This window comes from Prinia subflava, chromosome 10 (genome assembly GCF_021018805.1).
Source record: "Prinia subflava isolate CZ2003 ecotype Zambia chromosome 10, Cam_Psub_1.2, whole genome shotgun sequence".
NCBI classification, from domain to species: Eukaryota; Metazoa; Chordata; class Aves; order Passeriformes; family Cisticolidae; genus Prinia; species Prinia subflava.
The window spans coordinates 7,155,463-7,175,857 of NC_086256.1; the positions used below are offsets into that span (position 1 = coordinate 7,155,463).

Below are 20,395 nucleotides of genomic sequence, written 5' to 3' on the forward strand. Positions count from 1 at the left end.
GCCTTTTTATTGCTAACTTTTCTCACTTGCATTTTTTTGTCAGCTTCCCATTCTGACACCCTTAGCAGAAATCTTTTTCAGCTTATGCTTAGGATGTCCCAACATATTTTCCTACAATTTTTGTCCATTTGCCATGAATTTAGAGTCAAGAGGAGGAATAATCTTGTTTGTCATTTCCAACCCAAAATTTTGCTGTCTCTTACATACTCCTCTCCACTTCGTTGCTTACACTCAGCTCTACCTTTCTGTCCAACTAAATATACTTCTGAAGTGCTTTCACTGAGCCCAGTGTTTATTTCTGGAATCTTTTTCCTCTGTCCTTCCAATAAAACTCTCCTTTAGTCTGAAAAAAAAAAAAAAAGAAAAAAAAAAAAAAAAGTCAAAACAATATAGTAAATTTTACTACCCAAATCCTGAATTGCCTGTGCCAGCACTTAGTTGGCCCCTCTTTTGGACACTTCTCCCTTTTTTAGCTGCATTGATTTCGATGATACCTGTCCTCTTCAAATAACTTCTGCATTTCTGCTGCTGTCTGTTGGCCTGTGTTTGTTACTGTCATTCTCAGTTTTCTCCTTGGTGGTCGTGATCTCAGTGTACTCCTAGCTCAGACATGTTTTATATGAGGCACATTTTGTTTTGCTTTGTGTCCTGAATATCTTCTGAGCCTGCAGGATCATTATATTTTCTGAAATCTCATCTCTTCTTCCTGTACAAGTTCTCCTTTAATGTTTGCATTAAATTAGCTAATAAAGTAATTTATAGTTCTTTTTTCTAGCTTCAAATAAGCTAGGTGGCTTTTGTAAAAATTATTCTCATGCTGTTTTCCTTCTCAGTCACAGCAGTACTGAATCTTGTTTATTTGTGTGTAAGTGGCACTTAGGAATCCATGCCCTGTTGTGCTTGGTGTGTTTGCTTTAAAGCACCACCTATCCTTTGGTTATGGGATCTTTGCCTTGGTTCTTATGCACCTTTTGCTGCTCTGTAACCAGTGCACAGCCTGCCCAGGTGATCTCACCTCTCTGTAGAACCAACCTGGCTGCATCAGTACAAACCAGTTCAGTGCAGCCGTGTGCGGGGAATCTTGTGCAGGTGTTGTCCATATGTGCTGGGTACATGCCTGGAAATGGGAAGGCTGATGGTAAGTTTTTTCATCTGTCAGCATATCATTTTTCACAAGGAGTGGAATTTTTTTGAAGGCTTAGGGGAAGGACGAATTCTGTTCAAGGTTCTTTCATTTTATTACTGTAAGATTTATAGCATTGCCAAGCCCCTTCTTTGGACTGATACCAGACCTGCCATCCCTCATCTATTTGGAGTGCAGAGCTCTCTTCCTTTATTTTTCCAGCTTTTATTCCAAAGATGGAAAAAAAATCAGCATTTGAACTCTTTTTTGAAGGGATTAGTTTGTTCAGTCCTTATTTCTAAATTAGAAAGTAAGGAATGCATTAAGGAGACTTTGAGATTTTCATAGTTTTATTTTACATCCCACAATAGAGTTTTCAGTTTTAGGGCACTAACATATTTCTCCTTGGATTTAACCAACTCCCTGCCCTGTTCAAGTTGTTTTCTCTGCCTCAGTTCCCCTCTAGACTTGAGGCTGTTACCGTTTGGCCTGGATCCACCCATCCTGAAATGAGGGCCTCATTGAAGAAAGCATTCCAGGAACAGTTTATCCTTTGCTAGTTGATAGAAATTTTCTAACGCAGGGTTGGTTTTTTGGCTTTTCTTTCTCTGAGCACTGCTGAGGCCAGATGTGTTTGCAGGCACTCTGAAATTCCTCAGCAGTTCCCTTTTTTCTGACTGCCCCTTCAGCTTTGAGAGGAGCCTGGATGGGAGAGACGCTGTCATGTGCCCTGGCTCTTGAGCCCTGTGCTTCAGTACCATGAGGAGTTGACTGCCAAGATCTCTCCAAGCCTGACCTTTTCTTGGAGTACAGTTGTTGCAGCATGCTTTACTCTTTATCTTGAATCACAGAATACCACGCTCTCCGTGAACAAAAGCAATTTTTCCTCATTTACATGTGTCTTTCAGAATGTCCCTTCCTAAAGAACAGAGGGAATCCATTCTTGTGTCATGCATTCCACCCTGCATATTTTGTTATGAGTGCCTAATTAAGTATGTTAAGTGCTAGTTCTCAGTAATTGATATCACTGAACCACTCATTGCATATCTAGGGAAAACAATAGACACAACTTTATAAGAAGCTGATCATAGCCACCTAGGGGAAGGTGTAATTTTTAACTTTAGCAAGCTTTAAATGACTGAGAACAAAGTCCAGACAAATGATTTGAGTCATTACAAAATAAGGCTCTGAGCTCCAATGCTTTTAGGCTGTCTTTCTTTCTCTTCTGTAGCCTCAGGCACTGAATTGCAGCTTGTCTATACATTTGGTTCCTATCCTGGTTTTCCTCTAGCTCAAAATCATAGATGGCGTTGTTTTTTGCTGGATTCTTCTTTTGTACCTGTCTTTAGTTTGCTGCCACAACAACAGACAGAGACTCCTAAGTAGAACTGCTGTAAAGGCATGTTCATGTTTCTCCTACCCTTCCCCCAGTCTCCACTCTCTCCCTCCCACCCCTTCCCAAATTCCATTAATATTTACAGAGCAAGAGCCAGAACTCCAGCATTAATCTCAAATTGAGAATGAGATTTTTCTGGCTCTATCTGCAGCTAATGCAGAAGACAACAGAGGTTAGAAATGCACTTAAAAAAAAAAAGTAAAAGAACAAAAGGCCTTTTCATATTCAACACACTGGATGGATTGTATTAGGTATAAATAAGCTTTCAAAGACCAGAGCATATGTAAAAAAATATTATATGTATTGTTGTTGGAAGGCAGAGGAACATTTTTTTGCTTACTGACTACACTGAAAGTTCCTGAGCTTTAACTTATATAAACTCATTGTTTGTTCAGATTTTGTGTATGGAGAAAACAGTTCCTTTCTTCATCTTACTGGTTCATGTACAGATAAGCAGTAAAACCAAAAAGTCAAAAGAACAGAAAGAGAACTGTGTTGATAGTTACATGCCAGCAATGTACAAACTAAGCATTTGTTAGGAGATGTATAAACAAACTTCAAAACCAGTGAAGTTTTGCAAACATAAGTTTCGTAGGCAAACTGAAATTGAGTGGAGAGTGAAGAGAATGAAGAATTCAGATAAATTTGCATTTGTTTACTTTGACCCCAAACCAAGTATTTTCTTTAATTTTCAATGTTAAGTGCGTAGAATGTGTTATTGACCTTTTTGAATTGACTTAAAAAGCCAAAATATAAATACTACTGTTCTTCCAAATTGTTTTTGTTTTAATTGTTGATTTATTCACTGGAAGGTATTTGCTGACTTCTGTAGTCTGCACAGGCACTTACTCCTGTGTGACTCCTGTCCTTGATTGTTTCAAGGGTTGCTTTTCCTGCCATGGGGAGGATGGCTCATGTCCCTGTCCAGTTGGTGTGGGGTTCTGGCTTCTGGTGACCTCCATGAGCTGTCAGCAGACATATTCGTTAGCTGTGTCAAATAATGGGCTGTGAGGCCAGGGATTATTTCAGAGGACAGAAACAGATCTGAATTCTTTAAATGAAGAAGGAGCTCATCTGCATGTCCTGTGGAAGATGTCTGGAGAACAGGCTCTGCAGTATCCATGTGCTGCTCTTCCTCCAAGAAATTGAGAGAACATATTTTAGCAAAGGATTCCTCGATCTACCCAATACCCCAAAATACATGAACACAGAAAACGTCGGTGGTTTTATTTTTTTGTTCTTTTCCATATGGATTCATTTATTCTTAAATTCCAAGAAAATACCAATACCCATCAGTCTATCCTTTAGTCTGGAAGTTTGTATTATTTGTTTTTTTGGGAAGGGCTGCCTTATTTTCTTCTCATCTCTCTGGCATTAGAATTGGCTTATCTCACTTTTCTGATGAACCTACATTTTCCAGATAAATGAAAACATAGGGGTTTATTTTTCAAAACTGAAACAGTTGGATTGCCTTTTTGTTTTACTGGGATAAGCATCCACAATGCTCTGGGGAATGGAGAATGATCTAAAATAAGCCTAGCTGTTTTTTGTTGTTTATCTGTTTCTTTTTGCATCTGTCTTAGTATTTATTGCTACCATCTGCGTTTCATTTCAGGTTGTCTAATGTCTCATTCTGCATGTTCTTTGCCTATTCTTTTTACATAGCCTAGGGCTGTAATATCACCATTTGCCTACAAGAGATCCATTTCTATCTGTAACAAAATGAATTGCATTCATCTGTGTAATTCATTTCTAATGAATGCCTTGCTCCTCATTAAACAGTGATTTACCTTTGTTTCCCTTTCCTACACTGTCAACACGAACCATTTTGAGGTCCTGTGGAGAGATGCTAATTTGAGAAAGCAAAAGTCAATGCAACTAAGCACTCACGGGGGCCATCCTCCTTGGCACTTTCAAAAATATTCATGGGACACTTTGCAGAATACAATTTGCAGGTGGATAAGAAGACTCAAAATGTTTTCCTGTTCCTAAGCTCTCAGTGTACTAACAGTTTAAATGCATTTCTCCTTGACACTGTCAGGAACAGGTGAATCTTTTCAGACCTTGTCTGTTCTGCAAGAATTTCACCTATCACAGGCACATTTTGGGAGACTGTGCTCTTGGTTCCCTGTCCCCTCTCTACCTTTTCAGGAATATTAAAGTATTTTGAATGTGTTTTCAGATTAATATTTTTAAATACCTAATTTTGAGATTTGTCAAAATGTTAAAGACTTGAAAATAATTTACTTCCATTTTTTCATGAGATGCAAAGATTCATATAAATATTTATTGGCTTTGCCAATAGTATCTAAAGGAAAAGGATGAATAGCATTAATTAATGAAATTGGGTTGTGTAGTAATTTTGTTACAGATTTGGATCTTATGCAACTTTTGTGTAATGCGCTTTGGAGCTCTCCAGCAACATTCCCTTTTCCAGCCCTGCACTTTGCAGAACAGCAGAATCTGCCATGTGTGCAAATAGATCTGTGCTGCTGACAGATGATGGTTAGAGCATGAGATGAATTACCAAGTTTATTTTCACTTTAACTCTAAGCAGAGTTTGAACTGCAGCAATGGATTATGAATATGAAAATACCATTGGTAAACATAATTTAAAGCAATATAGACAGTTTTCAGGAAGTTTTACTTACAGCCTCTTCAACTCTTACTTTGGTGGCCGTACAAGCCACTCACCAACACTTTTGATGGCTTGAATTTAGCTTGGCATTTTTCAGTATTTATTCATGTGTTGGACTGGACTGATCCCCGTTTGAAAGTCTAGAATTGCCAGTAGGCATCAGTGGATTTACACCATGGACTAATTTGATCGTGGTATTATAAAGGATTGGAGCATGGGAGGTTGGGGTTTTGTAACTGGTCTTGCCTAAGTCGTGTAGTATTTGGAAGTAAGAATGCTGATTATTGTAACAAAATCTTATTTTTAATATACATTTTAGAGGACAAAACTGACCTTGAGAACAGTGTGATGCAGAAGAAAATTAAAATCCCCAAACTCTCTCTCAATCACATAGAAGAAGCTGGGGAGGTTACAGATTATGGGGAAGAAGATGTGGAGCTTAGACACAGTAAGGTACTGAAGTCTTTCTGGTTTTGCTTTTTTCCCCTCCTTTCTTTTTTTTAATCTTTTTTACAAGTGCTTGGAGTATACACAAATGTCCTAGCTTGAGAATTCCAGGCTTGCTTTTGATCCCCTTAAAACAGTGTGTTTGGTGAAATTGGGTCACATCGTGTGGGGGGGTGGGGCACGGGTTTCAAAACCTGATTTATGTGCAGCCAAACGTTTTCCTGTGTATGCTGTCTGCACAGTGTAGCTGCCACTGAGATTGGTGCAGCAGTGCTCTCCCAGCCTGGCCCAGAATGCCTTAGAAGTCACCAGAACCTGGCTGCACCAGCTGCTGTTGGTGGCACTTGTGACACACTGCTCACTCTTGTTTGGCATGGGAGGGGTGCTCTGAGACTGCCCAACCACAGCACTGACTGAGAGGGAGAACTGACGAGACTGTATCACTCCACTGTAACTCCCAGTTGCCTTTTTAGGTTCAAATGCCAGAAATCCAATATGGATATGTATTTTTTTATATATATCAAATTATTTCTTTAAAAGTCTGCAAACCTTCAGAATGAGATATTGCTCTATGGCTTCATATGTTTTGCAGCTGCAGGAGTGATATTCATACATTTCCTTGTGGTGGGCCAGGGATTTTTTTAATTGTTAAATTATTTTTTAGAACATGAATGCAGCAGGTGTAACATCAAATAATTTTGTTTTCTGCCACATTATTCATGGATATTGTGGTATGTGAATTTGATAGTGTCAGCTTCTCACCTCCAATCTATGAGCTGCGTTTGCTTTCCTTGCAGTTGCTTGGAAGTTCAAAAGCCTTTTCATATTTGGCCAGTAAAATTTAGTGACTTTACCTGCACTGTCACATATTAATCCCACTCTCCAGGCCCCAGGAAAGTGGTGTGATTTAATTTGCAGGGTTTGTGCAGATGACTGAAGGTAAAATTCCACTGAGACTTCGCAGGACCTGAAGCCTCTGCAATGCAGCACTAATACAGAAGGAATCAGTTGATAAGGAAGATGAGGCTGGGTGATATATTCTGTCTCCAGCTTCAGTGTTTTCAAATCCCTTTCAGTGTTTGCTGATAGTGTTAACTCAGTCACTTGCATCAGGCAGTTGGATGAACGTGCTGTAGGGATAGTCAGAGAAGGTTTTGTCTCCCAAAGTGTGGGAAGGCCAAGCCCTCAGTTCACAGAACAGCTTTGTGCCTATGCTGCTTTCACCTTTTTCACAGGTGACAAACGGAGCACACAGTTGGTTCTTTCTCTTGCTTATCAGAAAATCAATTGCTGTCAGAAATGGGAATGTTAAGGGTAAACTTTAAAGAGAAAGATATCTAGATCCACTTTTTAAAAAAGAAGTTGATACGGAATCAAGTGACCCATATACACTGCCTTTGGAAGTGTTGCACAAATGCAGGAAGGCCTTTAACTGCCTCAGAAGTTTGTACATGCATTTAGCTGAGTTACAGCTAAATTAGTTATGCTGAATATTATATCCATAAGAACCTGTTAGGCATAACAGTTTTGCAGACTGGCTTTGTCTTAGTTTTTTGAAAAACAAGAACATTAACAGTTCCCAAGACTATAGAATTTTGATTTTATTATGTCTTAGTGCTCTCCTAATTTATTTGGTTTTTATTGTAACGTGCAGAGACAAGATGGGAGGAAACAAAGTGAAGGTACACACAAAAGCATTGAAGCAGTTGTTGCTCGCCTCGAAAAGCAGAACGGGATGAGTCTCAGTAATACTTCCAGCCCCGAGGAGGCTTTTATGGAGGCTACAGAGGGCATGAACAATATGGACGATGCTGTAGTTCCTCGGATTCTCTATGAGGAATTGCTGAGGAGTTACCAGCAGCAACAGGAAGAAATGAGACACATCCAACAGGAGCTGGAGAGAACGCGGAGACAGCTTGTGCAACAGGCAAAGAAGCTAAAGGAGTATGGGGCACTCGTGTCAGAAATGAAAGAGCTCAGAGACTTGAACAGGAGGCTCCAGGATGTACTGCTCCTAAGACTAGGTAGTGGTAAGTGCCGGACTTAAGTGGGACTAGTTTGAATGAGTTTTTCAGGTGTGATCAATAGTAATGGAAATGTATCTGAAGAATAGTGGTGGTTGTTAAACTGGACATTGAATGTTAAAAGGGTTTTCTGCTGTGGCTGTACAATATGTGTCGAATTTGTATGCTATGTACGTCTGGGGTTTTCTTTAAAAACTAGAGGTCTTTGTGTTGGTATGGCTGAATCAGAGTTCCATTTTAAGCAGCTGTATTATAAAGAGTCTCTGACCTTCCAATATATGCTGAAAAAGTTAATAAAGCATCATCTGCAAAATATACCAATATGTTCCAGTTAAAAAAAAAAAAAAAAAGAAGAAGAAAAGATGCTGGAATGAATAGTTGGGCTAAAATGAATTTATCTTTGCAGTTAGGGATTTTGTTTATTGTTATGTGACTGTTACCTTCCATTTTCTGACCCCTCTTCCCATTAGTAGCTTATTAGAATGTGATATATTCCTGAAGTTTTAGCAGAGGCTTTAAACAGCCATGCTATTTGAAAAACAGTGGATTGTTTAAGCATAATTTGAAAAACTTTATATTAGTGTCCCGTTTATCAACATTTGTTTTAAAATGCAGGTTTTTGTAATTTGGATTTCCGTTTTAAGTATCTTGGGTCAATTACTCCTTTGCTTGGGTTTATAACAATTATTTAAGCATTATGTTGGAATAAATGGGAAAAAAGACAAAATAAAAAGTTCATCCTTTTCATTGAAGATGGTACCCTTGGAATACCTTCAAAAATTTGACTAATTACATTTATTTGTGATTAGAATGTGGTACTGCTGTGTTGAAGATTTGCTCGGTGACTGAAACTTGGTTGAAATCTATGCATCCAAACTTAGCATGCCGTTCTTACATCTGCCTTTATGTATCTGGAAACTTATTTTTTGCATGTCAGTTGGATATTGGCTCTTCTCCTGGACTGAAACGAGTGCATGCAATTTGCATGTGGGTGTGAGTTACCCTCACCTACAGAGCTGGGCCTGAGAGAGCATGTGCCTGTGCTGTAGCATGTGTTCAGGTGTGCCCACACCCCTGGAGCCAGGTTCTTGGAGTGTCCCACAACCTAAACTGGGTGTCTGATTGTGAATGCTCGCCATTGTTACACTGTGCATAATTAAAATGTTACTTACCATAAACACTCTAGTTAACTTTCTAAATAAAACTAAATAGGCAAGGTTGCCGCAGCCTGAAAAACACAATGTGGTTGGCAGGAGATTCCACTGAGCTTTCTAAAATTTTCCTTGGATGGAAAGATGTTTCTTCATCTGCAAGTAGTTAGCTGGAATTTATGGCAATGGAGCACGAGCCAGATGTTGGTAGGCAATGGGGCTGAACAGCGTAAAGTACCAATTTAGTTGGTAGACTTGACAGCAGTTGGAGTGGTGAGACCAGCAGTGAAATGAAGACAGCTACTGAATTCTGTCTCTTTTCTTTCACTTTAAGAAAAAGAAGATGCATTTTTTTTTTGCTTCAGCCAAAGAAAGAAACCATAGGAGAAAAAAGGAAAAAAGAAAAATAAAAAGAAAAGGAAAAGAAACCCTGGAAAAAAAATACTGAATCTTCTCTAAATATTGGGTGTGAATTTTTATTGTATGTATCAATCTGACAACTGGAAACAAATCCCAATTACATTGAATACAAGTTCTTTAAATTTAATCACATACCTGGAAAAATATCAGCTATATGACACTTCAAAAAGAACCCCCTTATTGCTTGTAAGGAACATTGGATGGTAAAGGTAGAATTTGGCTCTGCTGGCTTTATCCTTCACAGGGTTTGTATTTCCTCAGACTCAGTGTATTAACTGTTGCTTACTCTGTTGTTTTCCTTGTAGCCTCATTCACAGCAGAGAAAAAACCATGTTCTAGAAAGTTCAGTCCAAAACTTATGAATAATTAGCAAGGGAGACATCTTCAGCATGTTTTAAATTAGAAAGTCTGATGGCAGTATGAAAAAGTATTACTTTTAATCAAGAATAGATACGTAAAGACTTTTTTAGTCTTCCTTACTTTTCCAGCCTGTAAATGAGGTATGTTTGGGTATGTGAATAATCTCTGAAAATTGTTCTGAAAATAAATTACATCCTGAATTCATCTGCAGTTGCAGTGATCTCTTAAACCTAGAGTTTCAAATTACATGTAATTTATGTTACACTGCACTTCTAGCAGGCTGGACTTAATGCAAACTAATTGCATTTCTGTTTCACCTTAGAGACTTGTGATTTCTTTGCATGAGATGACAGCTGGTTTGTGCTGATGAATTGCAGCTGTGGGAAATGCGTGCCTGTTGCCATTTTAAACTTGCAGATCAAATATAGAACAGCCTCTTGAGCTAACGTGCAGTCAAGTAGTCAGTCTCCTAATTTCCCATCAACGTGTTGAGTTCAGTGAGGAGCTGCAAGTCAGAGTGTTGTACTTCAGACTTAGGCCTTCAGCTCTGCTGCTGAACTGGAGCCACTTTTGTGGCAGGAGTGAGGAGGTTCACCCTCCTCCTGCTGACACGGAATTGCTCTTTGTCACCAAAGAGCCTTGGAGGCAGCTGTGGCAAATGACAGCAGTGAAATCACTACTGATCCACAGAGAAATGCTTCATATCATCTTTATGATTTTAGCACACTATTTCCCAGCAGATCCCTGCCCAGGGGAGACAGGCATTTCACCAGGGCTCTGGGGACCAGAGCAGTGGAAAAATGTGATCACTGTTGTGCAAAAGGTTATGGTGTCCCTCTTGAGCTCCTGGAATGATGTGTGCAGCCTCTTGCCTTGCTCGCTTGGGGAACTGGACGCCCTGCCACTGTAGGCGGTTGCAGTTTGTTTTGTTGCACCTGAAAACACACCTAGTTGGCTCTCTTTCTATCAATAGAGAGTAAGAGAATTTAAAGAATAACTGACTCTCCCCTGTAGGGACTTTAAATAGCCCTCAGATTGCAAAAGAAGAATTTCAAAAACTTCTTAAAAAGCAGCTGTCTCCCGGGCAAGATCTGTGCAGTTTCCTGTGGCTGGAAATACGGTCACAAGTACTGAAGCTGTACAGGGATAATGCTTGGGTGTTTTTAGCTCCCTGATAATTTCTTCATTTTCATGTTATATTGCTGAGAATTAGTGTTGCTCCGAAGTCAGGGAGTATATTCACATTCATTCAGAGACATTGATTCATCAGCACATGCACACAGACCCCCAAGGTTTTATTTTTAATCCCAGTTTAATTTCAGTGATCCAGTTTACAGTGTCTTGGGACTGACACCAGGGTAGAGAGAATGAAATGGCATTTGTGTCTTACCACATGTTCAGAATTACTGGTTTTCAGCTTTTTGATGTTAAAACAAAAAAAAGGCCCAAGGTTGCTATCAAGTACAAAAAGTACCAATATTACCACTTCTCAGACCTCTGTTGTTTCAGATTCTGGTAGAGCATGTGCAAAAACTTTCTGCTTACAAATGTATGCTGACCACTTTATCAGTCAATTTATTTTTACTGTCTTACTAATTTTAGGAGTAGCATGTAGCCTAAGATACATTTTTGAGGAAAAAGGCAGGTAAAGGGAAGCCTTCTAGCCCTTCATCCTGATTTGAATTTGCTGGCCTCTCGGATATTATAAAAAAACTGCAGTCAGAAGGAGCAAGTTATTGCAATAAAACGTTTGTTTCCTTCTTGCATTCCAAAAATCTATTTTATTTTCCCTGATCCTTAAGTGCTGTCATTGTTAAGCCTTTAGATAGAGATATATATTTATATATGTCCCATTCATCATCTTTAAAATAAGATGCAGAGAGGGGGAACTTGGAGAGTGGTGAATGGGGCACGCTGCTCTGTTGGCAGGCAGGCAGGAGTGCAGGCTGCATGTGCAATTCACAGCGTGCAGGGTTGAAAATGCAGAGTTTAGTGGTTGTGGAAGTGGCTGTGGAGACTGCCTGGTTAGAGGCAGGTTTCTGTTTGGGAATCAAAAGTCAGGATATAAAAAGGAAATTTTAAAGGCTTTCTTCTGGTGACTTCTAAGCAAGTACTAAAGCATGAATTGGAGCAGAGGTATTCTGACCTGTGAGAGCTGTGGTTGTGGACTTTAATCAGCTTTTTCCTTGGGGAAGCTCTGGAAGCCAAATTCCAGCTGTGTCAATATCTGACTAAAAACAGTAAAAGACTTCTAAATAGGGACTAGTAAAAGTGTTTAAAGGGAAATAAACATTTCCTGCTAGGAAGAAGGTGGTTAGATTTAGGTGTCTTCCTTGAAGTGACTTTCCAAGTATAAGAAAATAGCCCTTTGCTGAAGAATGTTTTCTTAAATTAACTTCAGAGACGACTTCTTAAGGTCACACTGGCAGTTAGATGTTTGCATCTGCTTGTGCAGTTGTGCCCATGCTGTGGGCAGGCTTCTGGGTGTTTTAACCAGCCTGGGTCTTCCCCCAGTCTGAGTCAGCCTTACAGTCTCAGGTTTAGGAAGTTCGGTTTGTTTTGGCTGTACCGTTGCATATTCGTGGTACTAGAGGTGCTTGCTAAGATCACTGTGGAATTATAATGCACGTGGGATGTTTTTGTGATTTCTTTTTTTGTGCCATGCTTGCACTGGGGCTGGCTCTCAAGTCCCTCTTGTTGGTGGCACTGCAGCGTAGGATGGTCTGAGTTGCCAAGACAACTTTTAGTCACTGGTGAGCGTGGAGTGGCAGCCAGCTGAGAACACTTAGCTGGCTATGTAGGTGTAGAATAAGCTATAGGATAAATGTCAAATGCTGACAACGGAGGAAGCACTGCTATCTCTGTACAATAATCTCTAAATGAAACTGCACAAAGTAGGAGGGGTGAATGCTGTGCTTGTTCCAGGCACAGGAACTATTTAAGATGCGTGACTAAGACCTGAGTTGTGGTGCCAGCGTGACTTGCAGAGTTGGATCAGTTCAGGGCTGGGTCTGTGTGCACAAACACTGAGCAGGGAGCTGAAGGGTGACCTGATGATTGAGTTGTCACTGGCTGAAGACATCAGGGCTGGGCAGCAGGTTGGTCTCAGCACCAGCCTGGTACGATCTAGCACTGACGAGTGGGTGAGTTGATCCTTAGAGTTCTGGACGTGGGGTATTTCCATGGTGCCCAGAGTCTGTGCTGGCAGCCTTGCTGTGCCGTGGAGCCACCAGCCCTGGATGGGACTTCAGTGCCTGCTGGAGCTTCTTGGGATCCTAGAGCCACACACCAAGGGACACTGATAGGCCTGGGGCCATAGCCTAGACTTCTGTGGAACCCCTGCAATGAACGGAGCCATGAAATCCAGTTCACAGATTCTTTTTAGTTGGTTCTTCTGTCCTTTTAGGAACATTTTATAACTTGGATCTGGAAAAGAAAAGCTGATGACTGACAAAGTAATTATCCCCCTTATAGGTCTCAAACATATGCTTACTAGTATTCCATTGTTTAATTTGTGCATAATTTTTGTTGATTACATTAAAAATAAAAATCAGTGTTGGATGGATTGGACAATCAAAACTGTAATTTATGTGGGGTTTTTTAACCTTTGATATTCTTTCTTTGCATCATACTTCAGCATAAGGAGCCTGAGTCTGTTTCCTTCATAGTATTTCTTCAGATCCTCACTATTTTTATACAGATCTGTTATATCTAAAGAGATTTTGGTTTTCCATACAATTTGTAATTCTGTGTGGATAATTTATGTAATTATCACAGTAAATTATGCAGGTTCCTATGCAACTATATAGCAATTCTTATTTGAAGAATTACTATTGTTGCTTTTGGTTTATAATTTCAGTGTCATTTTAACATAATTTCCTTAGTGTGCATTGAAGAAATCTTATCCATATCTGTAATTGTCCTTATGCTTTAGGAATAAAATTAAACACTTAAATTAAAATTAAACATTTTAATGTTTATAAAGCAAGAATACTTATCCTGCTTTAATTATTGATGTTCAGAAGTAGGATTTTGGTTTAGATTACTTCTAACTTTAAAATGAACATGACTAATATGTTATTTTATGCTAATCATGGGTGATGAAGGGATTGATTTCATGTTCTCTGGGATAGCAGACAGCTCTCTTTTCTTAACTGTCTAGGACCTGCCATTGAGGTTGAAAAAGTAAAACCTGAATCAATTGAACCCGAACCTGAGGTACAGAAGACCTTCAGTGAGGAAGCAAATACATCAACCTACTACCCTGCCCCTGTTCCAGTAATGGACAAGTATATTCTCGAGAATGGAAAGGTATTTTATATTAAATATAGCATGAGTAATTTTTAAATGTCCCTCTGGTGATGTTCTTGTGGAATTTTCATGATGGTGGGGGTTTTGCATGGTAGCAGCTTGTACAAGCTTCCTCAGTTCTCATGAAGGTGTGCCTGTTATGCTGAGGAGAATTGTGGAGTTACACAGATGTGAAGAGCACAGAAAAATATCCTCAGTGGTGAGAGCATTGAATGCTGTGCAACATGAGGAATATAGTTATTAAATATGCATGCACAGGCAAATTGACATAGTCTTAAGTTGGTGACATCCATAAATACACCAAATATTTACCAAAGTCAGTAACCCATATTATAAAGTTACATGAGTCTACTGAACCAAAATACTTCTTCCTAAAAGATTTTTAATGTTCATAATGTGCTGTAGTCATATAGCAGAGAAGCCCTCATGTTTGGGTTGGAGTGCAGGAGGTAATTATGAACCCTGGAAGGAACATGGGCTCTGTTGATGCTGGTAGGAGCATTTCCACTGAATTGAGCTGATGTAGTGCCACTGTCCAGAGACTTTGTGAAGTTGCAGAAATATCATCTAGCTCTAGTTTGCCAGAACCTGACTGAGAGCTTTTCAGGTTTCAGCGTGTTTAACACATTGACTGCTCATCTACCTAGGCCTGCTTTTACAGCTGTTTTCATTATCATTAAATAAATGCGATGTTTCTTATAAAAACTTGAAGTCCTTCAGAATTGCCTGTGCAGGTCCTGTTTCTTGGTGCATACAGATGCATTGGGTACCCTAATCTGAGAACCCTTAGGGAGGAAACATCCATTCCAGCTTTGCTGTACAGTGGAATTACTGAGGGAGCATAGCATGAAACTGTATTTTCAGATTTGTGGTAAAAGATTGCACAGTGTCTGTCCTTCTTGAAGATGAATTCATTGAGGACAGAATGTACGTGAAAAATAGTGGAATCTTGACAGTTTGACAGGTATTTGGTTCAGATAGCTTTTCTTGCCTAATATATTTAAATATGTCATTTGCTTGATTATTTTGTGTAAATTTGTGCCATGAGTACTTAGGGTGTATTACTGTGCAAGTTTTCTTCACCTCCTTCTCTTCCACTTAAGGTCTCTGGGATAGGGCACATCCTTTAGTATTTGTACACAGCTTTTCCTGCACCCTTTTCCATCTCTCAGCTTCTTGGCACTTCTTTTGCTGAAGTTTTGTGTCTTTACAGATAACAGTATCTCTTTAATTTTCTATTTGTAATTTTGGTTCTTGGTTTTCCTATTTACTGGGTCTACAGTCAGCTCAGATGCTGAAAATGTGAACTAATAATGTATTTGGAGTGTTGGAGGGTAGTTTTCTTCAGTTTTCCTTATTTATGGCTTTATTTCAGTATTCCTTTATTGATATGCACCACTAGAGTAGTTGAAATACTTTTTTTTACAAATCTTACCCTTTGTGGCACCAGATTTGATCTTAGTAGGATTCTTTCAAAGCAGATAAATCTCTTTCCTCCAGAGGGGGAAAACCGAGTCACTGAAAAAGAGCCTGTGGCATTCATTTAAAAAAAAGAAGAAGAAGAGAAAAAAAGAGTTCATCTTCTGAGACATGTTTTAGATCTATTGCAGATGTTAGCAGAGCCACGCTGGTGAGCGTTGCTTTGAATTCGCCGCTGCCTCTGTTGCATTGTGCTTGAAGGTTGATCCTGCCGCTGCTGAAATTGGGAGTAAATTTCCCGTTGATTTCATCAAGACAAGAGCCTGGCTCGTGGGGCAGCTCTTCCAGCAAGCAGGGAATGTCTTCTGAGTGTGGAGTACAGTGAGCTTCCCGAGCTTTGGGACTGATAGGAAACAGTACCGGGCCTGTTGTAGGTAAACTGAGACACAGGCAGATCGGATTCCTCACCGTAGCAGCGCCAGGAATAGAAAAAGGGAGACGTGAGATTGCTGTGGCTGTGGCTGTCTGTCACATAGTTGCTGTTGCCATAGGTGTTTCATACCAGCAATTGCTTTTTTAATAAATGAAGCATGTTAAAAGAAGAGATGATCTGTCTGAAGCATAAGTATTAAAAATACTTCCTGTAACTTGTTCTTTTCTTTTGAGTAACTTCAAGCTAATGAATAATGTAGTAGCTTAAGAGGCTAAATAATCTTTGGCAAAGGCAAACCTTAATTTTGGCAGAGAGGAATTGGATTTTTGATCAAATACAACAGTCCCTACAACTAATGTAATACAGACACCCAAAATCCACTATGTCACAACATTTATAATCTTAGTTATTTTCTGGGTAACTTTCAGACATTTTCCTGGAGAACTTTTCCAAGATCTAACCCAGAAATAACTGAATTAAAAAATGTACTGAGATGATTTTCTGAGCACAGACCGCTCACTTCTCATTGAAGTTGTCTTACAAAATGTGTAGATAGCACTGAGAGTGTGTGCCTTTTAAAAAATCATTTATGAAGATGCCCAACAACAGACTAAAAGGAAAAAAAAAAAGGAGTGTTTGTGTTGTGGTTATTACTAGTTTAATTTCTGTCCATGCAGACTTGTGAAAAGCTTCTTAGAATCCCTTTAGTGTAGAAGATTCTGCAGAAGAAACAGCTTGCTGCATGGTTTTATGCTTTAAGGAAGGTAGAATTTTCTTTTTTTATATATATAACATAGCTTGTAGCCAAACCAGTCATAATACTCTATTTAAGTTTTTAAACATCTAGTTGCTTTTGAAGGATGCCGTTATAACCAAAAATTTCTTGGGGTTATAGTCTTCATTAATAATTAAAGCAGGTTTCCATTTAAAGGAAAAATGGTATTCAGTTGAATATAGGCAGTAAAATGTTTGGTATATAAAATTTTACAGTAGCTTTGTCCAATTTTCATTGCATTTAGTAGGACTTCTGTGATACTGCTCAGATTTGTATGGGTAGCAGGCAGAGTTTATGTAAAGCCAGATGAAATTAGTAAAACCACAGAAAACTAAGGGCAGAGCAGTTAAGGCAAACAGTCTTCTGATGCAGTTTTGCTATGGGGTTTTGTTGACAGGATTTTTTTAATCATAAGAAGGTAGAAAGTTTGTTTTAAGTGTTAATGTCACAGAAAGAACCCCCATTGGACCAGATCTAGTCCAAGCTAGATTTTGGATATGTAGCAATCCAATTGTTTGGTATGTTGCACTTGCCGGATTGTCTGAAGGTGAGTGCAGGGAGCTCTGATGAGCAGCTGGGAGGTGAAGGTCACACCTTAGCTTGTTATGATGAGAGCAAGCGTGAGTCCCAGTGAGTGAGGAGTCCATGGCCACGTGAACAAGGCTTGCTGTGTGCAGAGGCAGTTCAGGAGCCTGCACTGTGCTCCAGGAATCAGAGCACGGACACACAGGGTACAGAATATTTGTGGTTCTATGCAGGGCCAGCGTGTGCGTCCTGCTGCACTTGTGTCAGACTCCTGGTCACTTGTGGAGTTGGCTCCATGCTTGAAGGTGTCCTGAGTGTCAGGACTATCAGCTCAAACACGTAGTGGCAGCCTAAGGATGGTGCTCAGATTCTTGTCCTGCATTTGTCTTAAGGCTGGTGGAGCACTGGGAACCGTGGGGCAGAGACATAGGGTAGCCCTGTGGGAGACAACCAAGCACAGTCAGTGCTGAGCAAGACCAATAAGGAAAACCAGACTTGAGCATCTTCCTTTTGGAGACTGTCCAGTGGCTTCACACTGCATTTCCCAGTACCCGTATTATCCTGCTTTACTACTTCAGTGAAATACCTCAACTTCCCATTGTTCAGATAATGGAAAGTTTATGATGTTGCTGCAATGGATCATTGCCTAACCACAAAACAGTATTCACATCGTGCATTTACATTGATTGTACATGATAGACACACTTTGTGTCTGACCCAGAAGTTTTACAAAGCTTCCAAACCCTCCTGGCTTATATTGAAATCGGAGCTCTCAAAATCCTTTCTCCCCTTCCAGTTAATTTAAACAATCAGGCTGGATCTTGCCAACAGGTACAGAATACAACTTAGGAAGTAATTCCCTCTCTGCTGCCTCTGGAATATGCTTTGGGTGAAGTCTGTTTTAGCCCAAGGGAAGTGGTTCATCTTGCTCCTGAATTAGGCTGGTGCAACTGCTTGGTTTATATGCTGTGCATAATTTTATAAACTGGATGTGTTCACTGTTTCCTTCCTCGATCTCTGTTCCTGACCACAGTCTTTCAGGAGAGAGGTTATGGGGGGGGGAAAAGCAGAGATTTCTAAAAGCAACTATTTTATTTATTGAGGTTGACTTGAACTCCCTGACCCACAGAGTTGGAAAAGTTCCAGAGTTAGGCAAAATGGATTTGTTCAGCCCTAATTACTGTTATTTTAGTTCCTAATATTAATGTTCCTACAGCACTTGGAAACTGTTGTGTGCTACATACCATAGATAAGTTGTTATTATTACTACCTTCTAGGTCCATCTTGGCAGTGGAATTTGGGTAGATGAGGAGAAATGGCACCAGCTGCAAGTAACACAAGGAGATTCAAAGTATACAAAAAATCTAGCGGTTATGATTTGGGGAACAGATGTTCTCAAGAACAGAAGTGTCACAGGAGTTGCAACCAAAAAAAAGAAAGATGCCGTTCCCAAGCCACCTCTCTCACCTCACAAATTAAGCATTGTCAGAGGTAGGTTATTTGAAAACTTTTGCTTCCTGCTTTGGAGTTTAACCATTAATCACCGAGTTGAAAGATGCTTCTTTTCAGCTCATTTAAAATTAACTGATTAAAGACTGTAATTCAGATTGCTATTGCATTGTGAAGTGTATACGTACCCAGGAACAGTAAAACACATTGCAATAGCTGTGCACAGTGCAGGCCTCCACAGCTGAAGAGTTGTACATTGACTTCAGTAAGGTTTGAAAAGATCATCACTTTAGACCACTTGCAGGGCAGGACTCTGAGCCTGGAGAACAACATGTTGTTCTAGAATTCATTTATAACATGCTGATTTTTTAAAGTGCATATATCCCTTTAAACGAGACTGAGAATAGCTTTACCACTTTCTTTCATCCAGAATATAACCAGCTCTGGCATGAGGCACAGAAACCATTATAGCTGTGACTATAAAAATACGCATACCTTCAAAGGCCAGAAAGAATAGTTTTACCCTTTTAAGTGAAGAAAATGGAAATAGTAAAAATTAATTGTTGCACTTGAATTGGAATTTGGACAGGAAGTGTAAATCGCTGACCTCATCTGGTAGGGAAAATTGCAATGACACTTTCAGTAACTGCAAGCCTGAGTCCATGTGTGCAGTACTTTGAGAGAGAGGAGCCCTTCTCCCTTATTTAAACTGAATGGTGAATTTCAGTCCCTTTGTATCATCATGCCTGTGTTGCATCATTTCTGTCTCTCTTGGTATTTCAGGCTTCTTTTTAAGTCAGAACTGAGTTGGTTCCTCATAGAATACATACTGAAATTGGATTTTTAGGTTTTTTGTCCATACTAAATTGCAGTAGGGCTGAAAGAAACCTCCCCATTTGGTAGAGCTTCATTATTCTGCATTTCCTGTTCTTAGTTGCTGTGTGCTCTTAACTGTGAACTCATTTAGAGGTGTTGTACTGGGCCATGGAAGTGCCATGTTTTGGAGTGAGAAATACGATTCCTCTCTGAGTGTGTGCGTGTGTCTGTGTCTGTGTTGTGTGGGGAAAAGTTGGAAACTTATCTCCGTACTGTCATCTTAGTTTACAAGAAATGAGTAAAAGACAATTTTTTTGGGTTTTTTTTGTTGTTTTTTATTTTCCACTAATCTGCTTCAAGATTATCTGTGGAAGTGGAAGCTGTTCCATGCTGATTTTCTAGTTCTGTCTGGGATCTTTAGGTGCAGTCCTTACACACATAGCTGAGCAATGATGTACTGGCCACATAAGGAATCCACTCTGTGGCCGTGGCTCCCCTTGTCAGCTCCAAATGGGAAGCACAATTGGTTGCCCTGGTGTGGATTTACAAGCACACAGCAAAAAGGGGTTATTTTCCACTGGCCCGTTGCAATGTGGGTTCCAGTTTCCCTGCTGGAGTCTGTTGCTCCTTGAGGCTGCTGGCAAGGTTGTTTCTGTGAGAATTTCCTCTTCTACTTCTGTCAGGGCCACTGTGTTGCTCAAGCCATTTAAATGACAGCCTTCTTTTAACTCCCCTTGTTTTGACTACAGTGAGTTTGGGAGTCTGCTCTAACAGGTACATGATGAGAGGCAGATGGGGCCCTTCCCTTTCTTCTCTTCCATACCTTTACACTCACCAGCAATTCAGCTCTTCCCTATTTCCTCGTTTTTCTGTTTTCTGTCATACTTCTGCTTCAAGCCTCAACCCTCATTTGAATTCTACCGTTACATGCCCTGGTTTTCCATGTTCCTCTTTTTAGTGTTCCTCTCATCTTGTCTCTGATTTCCCTTTTGTTAGACTCCAGCCTGTACAATCTCCTCTTGAACCAGTCAAACTGCATGGCCAGTGTTGCAAGTGTCAGACTGCCTGGGACTGGGCAGCTCATATCCATGATCTTCCATGTTGTCGT

The 20,395-nt window shown here is 39.9% G+C and overlaps 1 protein-coding gene across 5 annotated transcripts in view; it reads left to right on the plus strand.

Annotated features, from left to right (window-relative positions):
• Positions 1 to 20,395, plus strand: part of LOC134555496 (BEN domain-containing protein 5-like) — an 898,337-nt gene that overhangs the window by 556,127 nt on the left and 321,815 nt on the right. Inside the window, exons 2-5 of one of the 5 annotated variants that reach the window (XM_063407116.1) lie at positions 5,477 to 5,610; positions 7,259 to 7,634; positions 13,722 to 13,870; positions 18,300 to 18,513. The exons of 3 other annotated variants lie outside the window; for them this stretch is intronic. In XM_063407116.1, coding sequence (XP_063263186.1) covers positions 5,477 to 5,610; positions 7,259 to 7,634; positions 13,722 to 13,870; positions 18,300 to 18,513 — 873 coding nt within the window. The remainder of the gene's footprint in view (positions 1 to 5,476; positions 5,611 to 7,258; positions 7,635 to 13,721; positions 13,871 to 18,299; positions 18,514 to 20,395) is intronic. One more of the 5 variants, XM_063407117.1, reaches the window with a different exon arrangement.